Source organism: Nasonia vitripennis, chromosome 1 (genome assembly GCF_009193385.2).
Source record: "Nasonia vitripennis strain AsymCx chromosome 1, Nvit_psr_1.1, whole genome shotgun sequence".
NCBI lineage: Eukaryota > Metazoa > Arthropoda > Insecta > Hymenoptera > Pteromalidae > Nasonia > Nasonia vitripennis.
In genome coordinates, this window is record NC_045757.1 from 35,109,790 (window position 1) to 35,120,656 (window position 10,867).

General features: G+C 37.0%; 4 protein-coding genes and 2 non-coding genes across 6 annotated transcripts; 4 read left to right on the plus strand and 2 right to left on the minus strand.

Moving 5' to 3' along the window:
- The first annotated feature begins 221 nt into the window (after window positions 1-221).
- LOC100123579 (queuine tRNA-ribosyltransferase catalytic subunit) lies at window positions 222-2,151 on the plus strand. The gene is made up of 6 exons (XM_001607185.5): window positions 222-590; window positions 712-801; window positions 897-1,050; window positions 1,131-1,425; window positions 1,496-1,664; window positions 1,745-2,151. The coding sequence occupies exons 1-6, from the start codon at window positions 339-341 to the stop codon at window positions 2,087-2,089; spliced, it is 1,305 nt and encodes a 434-aa protein (XP_001607235.2). The 5' UTR covers window positions 222-338; the 3' UTR covers window positions 2,090-2,151.
- Window positions 1,707-3,609, minus strand: LOC100114551 (coiled-coil domain-containing protein 25). Its single transcript, XM_031921418.1, has 5 exons — window positions 3,459-3,609; window positions 3,238-3,285; window positions 3,005-3,096; window positions 2,542-2,924; window positions 1,707-2,451 (listed from the first exon to the last, which is right to left on the minus strand). The coding sequence occupies exons 1-5, from the start codon at window positions 3,481-3,483 to the stop codon at window positions 2,370-2,372; spliced, it is 630 nt and encodes a 209-aa protein (XP_031777278.1). The 5' UTR covers window positions 3,484-3,609; the 3' UTR covers window positions 1,707-2,369.
- A 163-nt stretch (window positions 3,610-3,772) lies between these two features.
- LOC100123583 (BRO1 domain-containing protein BROX) lies at window positions 3,773-6,493 on the minus strand. Its single transcript, XM_001607189.5, has 7 exons — window positions 6,071-6,493; window positions 5,770-5,985; window positions 5,425-5,520; window positions 5,175-5,353; window positions 4,923-5,098; window positions 4,613-4,845; window positions 3,773-4,534 (listed from the first exon to the last, which is right to left on the minus strand). Exons 1-7 carry the CDS (start codon window positions 6,169-6,171, stop codon window positions 4,288-4,290), a joined length of 1,248 nt encoding a protein of 415 aa, XP_001607239.1. The 5' UTR covers window positions 6,172-6,493; the 3' UTR covers window positions 3,773-4,287.
- LOC100114585 (60S ribosomal protein L4) lies at window positions 5,822-10,627 on the plus strand. Its single transcript, XM_001607973.6, has 9 exons — window positions 5,822-6,012; window positions 6,959-7,161; window positions 7,840-8,017; window positions 8,297-8,542; window positions 8,726-8,850; window positions 9,093-9,191; window positions 9,378-9,649; window positions 9,888-10,047; window positions 10,315-10,627. Exons 2-9 carry the CDS (start codon window positions 7,159-7,161, stop codon window positions 10,525-10,527), a joined length of 1,296 nt encoding a protein of 431 aa, XP_001608023.1. The 5' UTR covers window positions 5,822-6,012; window positions 6,959-7,158; the 3' UTR covers window positions 10,528-10,627.
- On the plus strand, window positions 8,595-8,659 carry LOC116415873. The gene has a single exon (XR_004226426.1). It is a non-coding gene; the product is annotated as a small nucleolar RNA U18 (small nucleolar RNA).
- LOC116415876 lies at window positions 9,720-9,793 on the plus strand. The gene has a single exon (XR_004226429.1). It is a non-coding gene; the product is annotated as a small nucleolar RNA SNORD18 (small nucleolar RNA).
- Window positions 10,628-10,867: the final 240 nt, after the last annotated feature.

Sequence of the window (10,867 nt, forward strand, 5' to 3'; positions counted from 1 at the left end):
GTTTATTTAGCTCCTCATCCCCTAAAGTTTTGAAACATATCCTCAATTTTTTTAATCACATACTATCGCAACTAATATAAATTCATTAATATATTATTATTGTTTTTATTATGTCGTTTTATTATGATTTATTCAATAAAAAGTATCGATAAAATAGGCACAATAAAAAAATAAGTATTTGTTCAAATGTTTCGTTCTCGGCATTTGCGCACGCGCATTAAGTGCCCCGAGGGGGTGTCACGTAACTTTAGCAGACGGGACTTTAGGAGAGACATAAGGTTCGGATCCGGCATCGACCAGGCCTTAAGTTATAAGGCTCCGCAGTCCGCGCGAACCCGATGAAGTATAGCAGACGCATCAACGGCGGTCTCGCGCTTGCCTCATTATTTCCGAAGGTTCGATTGGATTGCGGGCGCAGATTTGTGAATGGATCAGCCGCTCAAGTGTCAAAAATGATGGATGAAAAGAATAGCTGTCCGCTCACCTTCGAGGTACGGGCTGAGTGTCCGGTCAGCAAGGCAAGGACCGGTTATATGCAACTTGTCCATCACCACGTGGATACTCCGGTTTTCATGCCCGTTGGCACTCAGGTAAACAAAGCGTCGTAATCGAGATTTGAGTTATCATAGTTTTTTTTTCTTTAAATTATTTTATTGAAGAGATATTTAAGTTTTTTATTCGCTTATCAATTAACCTATATTTGTGTTACAGGGTACTTTGAAGGGTTTGCTTCCACAACAATTGGAAGATCTGGATTGTCAAATTATATTAGGAAATACTTATCATCTTGGAAACCGACCGGTAAATACGTTTTTTTTTTTATTTTTTGCTAGCTAACTTTTTCTTATTGCATTGATTATTTAAGAATCACGCGTGAACAATAAATACTTTTTTAGGGCCCGGATGTTCTTGACCAAGCAGGAGGTTTACACAAGTTCATGAACTGGAAAAGAGCTTTGTTAACAGATTCTGGTGGATTTCAAATGGTATCATTGCTGAAGCTTGCTCATATTACAGAAGAAGGAGTAAACTTTACCAGTCCTTTTGATGGTATTATACACTTGTTAAATCCTTAGTTTGTCATAATCAGGTAGTTTTATACAATTCACAATTGTCTTAAATATTTTTAGAATCCAAATGCATGCTGACTCCTGAGAGGTCGATTCAAATACAAAATTCAATTGGTGCTGATATTATTATGCAATTGGATGATGTAGTACACAGTACTACAAAAGGCCCAAGAGTAGAAGAGGCCATGCATAGAACAACTAGATGGTTAGACAGATGTTTGACTGCACATGAAAGACCATCTGAACAAAGTATTTTCCCTATAGTGCAAGGAGGACTGGATCCAGTTTTAAGAACTGAATCAGCTAAGCAGTTAATACAGCGTAAAGTTAATGGCTATGCAATTGGTGGACTTAGGTATATATGCAATAACCCAATAATTTTATAAATGTCACTTTCTAATTAAATTATACAATAAAAATTACAGCGGGGGAGAGAGTAAGCATGACTTCTGGAAAATGGTACATCTTACAACAGATATTCTTCCAAAAAATAAACCTAGATATTTAATGGGAGTTGGATTTGCTGTGGATTTGGTAGTATGCAGTGCATTAGGAGTTGATATGTATGATTGCGTTTTCCCATCAAGAACTGCTGTAAGTATTATATTTTAGGAAAAATTTTAAAAAGACAGTTCATTGCTTTAATTTTATAACATTTATTTTACATTTTGTAGAGGTTTGGATGTGCGTTAGTACATACTGGTCAGTTGAATTTAAAACAAGGTCAATATGCTGTGGACAAGAGGCCCATCGATGAGACATGCACTTGTAGCACTTGTAAAACTTATAATAGGTCTTACATTCATCAAATTGTGACTATTGAGACTGTGGCTTGTCATATACTAACTGTTCATAATATTGCATTCCAAATGAGACTTATGAGAGAAATTCGTGAAAGTATTGAAGAAAAAAGATTTCCTAAATATGTTCAAGATTACATGCTGAAAGTTTATCCTGAAAAAAATTATCCAGAATGGATTGCTGATGCTTTAAGAGCAGTAAATATCGAATTATTGTAACTTAATCATAGACTATCTGTACTTTTTCTTAAGAATTAAAATTGTTAACTATTTTTTATAAACCACTGTCCTATCATTTATATGACACTTATTGAACAAGTAGCAAATAATAACAATCATTTTATCGCAACAAATCTTTACAGAAGAATTGACTCCAAATGATTAGTCATAAGTAATAGGAAATCAAGAAACTTTCACTCAAATGCTTCATTCTCATAAATATTGCTCAGGCACAACTTTTAACATTATTTTGATATTAGTATAATATGAGTAAAGGACATCACATAAAATCATCCGAGTCATAACCAGTGTTTTCTGTGTTTGAAGTCATGCTACTAGAACTGAAGAGAGAATTGTAGCTCCTAAAAAGAGTAAGTGTTCATTGAAAGATTTAAAATGCTTGCTAGTTTTTAAATGTTCATTATGCATAAAAGTATGAAACATATTTTTACCTCATCTCTGCCTCCTCTTGCCGCCTCTTTTCTTCAGCCTTTTCTTTTTCCTTCTGGTCTCTCAAAAGTTTCTTCTTGTCCTCTCTTTCACTTCTGTCTCTCTGTTCTCTCTCAGCACGGAAATTTACTTCCGCAGACCTTTTGGTTTTATTTAAGCGATTTATAACAGTATTTAAACGTTTGGCAACATGAATTTTACGAACTTCCCTCTCCTTATGGAAGCCTACTTGTCCAACATCCATACCCTGTGTCTTTTTGAGGTTTGACCACATAGTGTAAACAACGTCAACGTCATTCATTTTGTTTCCCTCAATACTGTTAGCTTTGACTAATTGAGCTGCATCTTCTAAGACAGAACCCGGAATATCATCTATTGTTTGTCCCTGTGAAATTGATTGTTGTTAATTACAAAACATCTGTAGAATTCATAAAATCTTTGTTTATAAAAGGTTTTGAAACTCACGTATTGAAGTCTGAGGTAAACGTGTGCAGAGGAAAATTTGTCAACGTGAAACCAAACATCTTCTGGCCAACCCCATTTAATAAGATCTTCATCTATAAAAAAGAGATAACATGAATAATTTTGGTTGAAAAAAATTGATTTATAAACTAGCATAAGATTTCAATAGTGAAATTTTATGTGTATTTGTAGACAAAAGTAATCATTCCGCAAAAATTCAAAAGTTTTTCACTTACTCTCATATTTGTCAAGTCCCATAAATAACGTCACTGGGGGTTGTACAACTGTAAAATCATTTTGCAATATTGTAATGTCTTATATACATTTTATTCAATAAAGTAGTATCAACTTAACCTCTAATTACTTTCACATATTGTTTGTTTTAATGAATTGAAGCAAATATATGCATGTCATATAAGATAAAATAGTTTTTGAACTAATTAAATATCAAACTCACCATCGCTAATAAAGTAGTACACCATTTTCGCGGAATTTTAGAACAACAAACATCCAAATACACACGACGCGTATCACCTAGCACCCATACCTGCGAAATACGCATGAGGTTACGGGGGGCTTCAAGCGGACGACGACGTCCCTGGGCTATGAAAAAAAAAGATAGAAAAGATAATAAGTACTTACTTATGCTGGTTCTCTGCGCGACTGGTGATCTTACCGAAATTTATAATATTATGACATATAAAATCATTTGCATTAAAAAAATTATTGTTCAAGAGGGGAATTAAAACAATAAAAATATATTCCAAACACTTTGTGGAATAAAAATTATAGCATGTTTATTTAAATGACAGTAATTATTACAAATATACTTACTATTTATAAGTATTTGTATAAATGATCACTAACATAATTGTCGTACAGTAAAATATTCTCTATTTTATTTTGTAATATTAAATAAATATCATTTTGAGTGTTTTACAATCAAAATCAAGAGGAAAGAAAAATCCTTTACAAAAGTCAACAGGCAATTAAAATACAAGATACAAGTAAAAGAATATACGTTTAAAACGATCTCAACATTTTTCAATTATTTATACTTTTATCTAGTTATTTTAACAATTTTCGAATTTTATTCTGTTAAAATAGAAGTAGATACAATAAAAATAATATATACTGACTAGGTCCAATAATACTAATATCAGAATCTCAGCTTTGCAAACCATATTTGCATAATTAGTATTAAAACAATGATTTGTAAAAGCTTTGCGCATTTAGCATGGTTTAGAACCATTTTCTCTTTCTTATTTATAGCATGTAGTACTTTTTTACTGCAAAATACAGCCACTTTCATTTTTAGGTTCCTTATTGCTTTGTGGTATTGCCTCTTCTTTTACTGGGGGCAAATCTTGCTCTTTGCTGACTTGTGGTGCTACAACACCAGTCAATGCTTTATAGATGCCTAGATTCCATAAGGAATGATGGGCTGGCATCTGAAAGTCAATGGGACTTACTAAACCATATGTAGCCTTAGTATCTAGAGCAGGTACTTCGTCAGGAACAGAGTCATGATATCTAAAAGCAGATTTGAATCACGATTTAATGAAATGAAACGATACTTGTATAAGAATATCGGTTTTCAAAAATTCTTACATCAATCCATTCTCACGTTCACATTTGTCTAGTGTTCGTTTGACAAGAGGAGCTAAACGTTTAAATACAGTATGTTGATCTGGTTTTACGCGTGGAGCTGGTCCATGTGTTTTGCCATATTCTTGACAAAAATTTTTTGCTTTAACCAAGCATGCTTCACTTTCTTTCAATGCTCTTATTGCTTCTCCACATTTGTCCATAGCTAGCAAATTTTCGCCACAATAGTTGTAAGCCTAAAAATAACAGTGGCAAAATGTTAACTAAAGTTTTATGATAAGATAACAGTGATTATCCAAAAAATATAACTTACATAAGATTGATAAAACATTGATTTAAGCTCTAAATACTTGATCCACTGTCCTGAAATTTCAGGTTTGAAGGATCTCAGAGTATTGGCTGCATCCAGAAACAATTTGCTTGTCTCATTAGCTAAAGCTGAGATTAAACTGGCATTGTGCTTCAGTTCTACAGCTCGGGCAACAGTCACTGCAAAGTATGATATGCATTTGAATGAAGCTCTCATTCAGTAAACATAAATGAAGCTTCATTTTTCTTATATTACCTTCTTGAGCTTCAGCAGTACATTGATTGACATATGCATTAATTACTCTAGGATCTAAGTCACTACCAAGTGGAGGCGGATTAGACAATTGGGGTAAAAATTCTGTTTGTACAAAAGTGAATACCCCAGCTGCTCTTCGTAACATGCTGTGTACTTCTTTAGCTTCATTCATTGTAATACTGAAAAAAATAGCTTTTGTTAATATAAGGTGACCAGTTTATAAAAATATCTGATATTTCTCTCAACTTACTCTTCTTTAGCAGCTATCATTGCAGCATGCTTCATAAACCATAGTCCAAGATTCATGCTCATGTTTGCTGCTTCATAAATAGAGTCAGCAAAAGATCTAAAAAATACAAATGGCATGGTTTAAAAATATACAACATGCAAAAAGAATTGATGCACACTTCTTCAACAATACATATTGATATGAGATAATGGCTTTTTTTATCTTCAAGGACTACAGCTTTCAGTATGATAATGATTCAATTATCTCTGTGAGCATACATTATAAAACAAAATATTTACTAACATGTCTTTATGCTTTCCACTTAACAAGCTAATCTCTACTTATACACACACAAAGAAGTCTTACATAGTTCCCGGCCCAAGAAGAGTATGAGTCCACTTGAAAACAAATGCATTACTGAGTTTGCTGGGATTCGGTCTGCCAACCTGTTCAGCATCCACTTCCCACATGAATCCGTAGAGCAGGGATAGATAAGCAACAAAAGCAGGCTCAACCGAAGTGCTTGTATTGTTCGGATTCTTGATCAGCTCCAGAAGTCGATTCCGGCAGGTTTTCAAATCACTGCGTCAGTGTTAAGTCAATTAGAATGTAAGAACAAGGACGTATTTATATGAATTTGCATGTATACATACACAAAGGCACTAACCTGCAAAGCTTTTTCGTCGCATCCGTGGGATCGCTGTGTTTCAGCTCGAACTTGTGGTTCGTCGTCGCTTTGAGGACGTTTCGGTGAAACCAATGAGCCATTTTGCACAAATTTTAAAGAGCCAAGGAAATAAGGGAAGATTTCACGTTTTTGTTTTTAACAGTAGTCCCGTGACAGCTTCGACGACGACAACGACACATTCAAGCTCACTTCCGTGTTTCTGTACTGCATAGGTACCTACTACAAGTGTAATGTTCTAGGACAAACCGTGGATCATCCGCTGTATAATACCACTACTGCCACACTTTCACTTCTTAAGCTTGATTTGTTATCGTTTTTATACTTACTGCAGTTACCAATACACACGGAATACATATAAGTACGCAGCTACTGTATGCTGCTATACTTATATATAGCGTTGACTAATCATCGTAGCTGTCTGGATGGCCGTATCAAGACCTTGGCGCCACTAAAAAACAAATGGCTACCGATAAGTATTTTGTTGAGCCGAGCACCGGGTTTTTCTTCTTCGTGTATTTATATATTAATGCTATAATACGCGCAGAGGGTGATTATTCAGAGAACTGGGTTTTTCGAGACTCAATGTTTAGATTTTCATCTTGTTGGTTTAATAAAAGACGCGTATTTTTGGTTCCTTAACTGTTTGTAATAGTCACGAAATTTCAAGAAATTATTCCGCTCTAAAGATTCGTATAAACGTTTTTTTTTGTTGTTTATTAACAATAAAATTAGTTTTATAAAAGCAACGATGAACTAGTTATACGACACGAACTTTTAATTGTAAGCTATAGTGGTAACGTTTTAATTGCCGTCATTATTTCGTCATTATATTATTCGAATAATATATTATGCATTTCCCACATATAGTTAAAAAAACCGCGAAATTTAAACCATCTATACCGGAATCGGGACTAACGCCACCTACGTAGCACCGAAGTGCGCATGCGCCGGCAGTGTCTACGTGCCAGCTTCCGCTCGCGTCCATCTTCCTTTCGGCCAGGCAAGGCGTGCAAGCTGCCTGGTTAGTCGATTTTTCATGAGCAAAATCTCGTGAAAAAGGCTGCGAAATGGTAAGTCATCCAGTTTTTCCATCCGTGATCGTGTCCCCCGGAGTTTGTCGTAAAAAGCGCCCTTTAAATCTGTACCAGGACACCTTTTGCGTGGATTTAGGGTCCAGCTCGCGCGACTGCCTCGCGAGCCGACCACGTGCGATCGTAACCGAGGGTCTAAATTTACGGGAAACTCGTAGATTTCGATGTGATAACTGTGCGAATCGTGAACTTTCCATCACGGGGTTTTTGGAGCATCAATTGTTGATGTGATTTGCAATTGTTGTGAGGGTTGCCTTTGTTGGTTAGGTACCGCTGGTGTGGTGTGCTGTTGCCTGGTTTTGGAGCAACAGTTTCCTGTGGGATCCTTGTGAATGGAGGGATGATTAACGTGTTGGGACCTATTTTGTACGTTTCTATTCCTAATGCTTTACCACATTTATTGCAAATATCGTGTTTACAAAGTGACTTAATTTGATATTTACATTGCACGTAGGTACCCACATGTAGGGGTTAACCATTGTTACTTGTGAGGTCTTTTTTTGTTTGTGACTATTTAATGATGATAAAATTGGTCCGTGTTGCTGATATACCATTGATTAGAACTCCAATTTTAAAACTGAATATCGCACTACCCTACAAATGCTTGTTTAGTGGAAACTTTCAATGTGACTGATGGATTATTATTTTGTTTTACAGTCGTTGTCTACAGCGCGCCCGTTGATCACGGTGTTCACTGAAAAGAGTGAAGCATCCGGAGAAACCATCTCTTTGCCTTCAGTTTTCAAGGCACCAATCCGACCTGATGTCGTGAACTTTGTTCACCAGCAGGTCTCAAAGAACAGCCGTCAACCCTATTCCGTTTCGAAGGAAGCTGGTGAGTTTTCAAAGCCCGGATAACTAACTGATAAATAACTCTTAAACATACTCAGAATCCTTTATCAAAAGATATGCACTGTAGCAAATGTCCTCAATCATGTAAACTGTTGCTTGATTGATCCATCAGGTGCTAAATTAAAATGATGATCAGGCGTTCTTGTTTTGTGAAATATGCATGGAAAAGGGACATGATCATTGCACAATTCTTTCCAAATTAAAAATATTCTTTTCTGGCTCATGCAACAGATTCTCTAATCGAATTTTATCAACTCTACAGGTCACCAGACTTCCGCCGAATCATGGGGTACCGGACGTGCCGTTGCTCGTATTCCCCGTGTCCGTGGTGGTGGTACTCACCGCTCTGGTCAGGGAGCCTTCGGTAACATGTGTAGAGGAGGTCGCATGTTCGCCCCAACCAAGCCATGGAGACGCTGGCATCGTCGTGTTAATGTAAACCAGAAGAGATACGCAATCGTCTCCGCTATTGCCGCTTCCGGTGTACCCGCCCTCGTTCAATCCAAAGGTAAAAAATCTGTCGAAATGATGAATTAATTTTAGCCAAATTAGACAAATTGATAATGATGAAATTCATTGGTCCGTGTTGCTGTTTTGTCACTGATGATTACCATTCCTGATTAAAAAACTAAAATTACATCACTTGCTTATGATTAAACAAGAATTATAACTAATTATTCGATTCTTGCAGGACACATGATCCAGGAAGTACCAGAGTTCCCTCTGGTAGTCTCCGACAAAATTCAGGAGTACAACAAGACAAAGCAAGCCGTCATCTTCCTAAGACGCATCAAGGCCTGGAATGACATCCAGAAGGTAAATTAAATATCAATTTTTTAGCATTAACAAAAAATGTGCACTGTAGCAAATGTCCTCATTCTTGTAATCATTTGCTTGAATGATCCATCAGGTGCTAGAGAAATATGATGATCAGGCGTTCTTGTTTTATGAAATTTGCGTGAAATAGGGACATGATCATTGCACAGTTTCTTTATGAAAATCATACTTGTTCACTGTTATAATATCGCCGAATCTAATTATTATTTGCTATTTTTTAGGTATACAAGTCGCAGCGTTTCCGTGCCGGTAAGGGTAAGATGCGTAACCGTCGCCGCATCCAGCGTCGTGGACCATTGATTGTCTACGGAAACGACCAGGTAAATACTTTCCCAAGTCGATAAGCTGAAATATCTGGTTGATATAATGATGATCATTTTTGGTCCGTGTTGCTGATTTGCCACTGATTATTCAATTACCACTTCTGAAAGAAAATAAAAATAAAAATTTTTTTTCTGGCTTTCCAAACGAGGTATACTAAACATCGATAACTTATTTATTATCAGGGTATCCGCAAGGCTTTCCGCAACATTCCCGGAGTTGACCTCATGAACATCAACAAAATCAACCTCCTGAAGCTGGCTCCTGGTGGTCACGTTGGACGTTTCGTCATCTGGACTAAGTCTGCCTTCGAGAAGCTCGATGCCCTTTACGGCACGTGGCGCAAGGAGGCTGAGCTCAAGAAGGGATACAACCTGCCCATGCCCAAGATGGCCAACACCGACCTGTCCAGGCTTCTCAAGTCTGACGAAATCCGTAAAGTCCTCCGGGCACCAAGGTACGTTTCCGTTTTCTTTTTCAAATTCGATTTATTTATTTATTTTTTTTTGTATAAAATGTAAAATCAACGCAAATGATGATTTGCTTTGGTCCGTGTTTATGATTGAACAGTGATTTTAAAACGAAGCTTTTTACTGATGTATAATTAAGATAAAAAATACTTCAAAAAGTATTCGATTTGTATTTAAATAATGGATCATCTAAACTAACGTTATTGTTATTTTTTCTATTTGCAGGAAGAGGGTCATCCGCAGGGTGAAGAAACTGAACCCACTGAGACAGACCAAGGCTATGCTGAGACTCAACCCATACGCCGCTGTACTCAAGCGCGCGGCTATCCTGACCGCCAGGAAACGCCAGAATGAGAGGGACGCCCTCTTGGCAGAGAAGCGAGGCGTAAGTTTACGTTTCTACCTTTTCATTGTAAAACAAAGATAAAAAAGAAAGCACTGTCGAGAAATGTTCCCAATCACGTGTCTTAACGTGGCTGATCCTACAAGTGCAAAATTAAACCGAGTTGCACCACCTGTTACGATGCATTGTACGTAACGGTTCAAGCGTTTGGACATTCCCTTTAATAAATTTTATCATTCTTTACTTTGTAGTTAAGTAAACGAAGTAATTTTTGAACAAGTGCTTAAAATTAAATCTTTTTCCTCGCAGATCAAGCTCCAGAAGTCGACACCCGCAGCGGTCGAGAAGAAGATCAAGGAGAAGCGATCGAAGCAGCTGGCAGCAATCAAGGCGTCGAAGCCCAAGGTCAAGAAGGTGGCGAAAAAGAAGGCGCCCGTAGACCCCAAGGCCGCAAAGGCCGCCCCAACCAAGGCCGCCCCAGCGAAACCAGCGGCAACCAAGACAGCGCCCGCGAAGAAGTGAAGACGTTTATATTAAACACATCCACACATAACGTGTTGTTAAGCCCGTGAATTTTATTTAATAACATTTTAATAAAAGGAGGAAAAACAGCACAAACAGACATATTTTTCTTACAAAAATTATTCTCCAAGATTTTTTCATTCGACTCCGCTAACGTGACGATCCTTTTTTTCCGAATCTCTTGTTGATTTTTCCATCCGAGCGTTATTATTACTTAGCCAGTTATAACTCAATTCGCTCACTTCTCTTATTCTTTCCAAGATTCTCCGAATTAATCGACGCCAATTTTGGATGCTGCAGCCGAATAGTCGGCAACTTTCGAATCCCGCCATCGGACTGA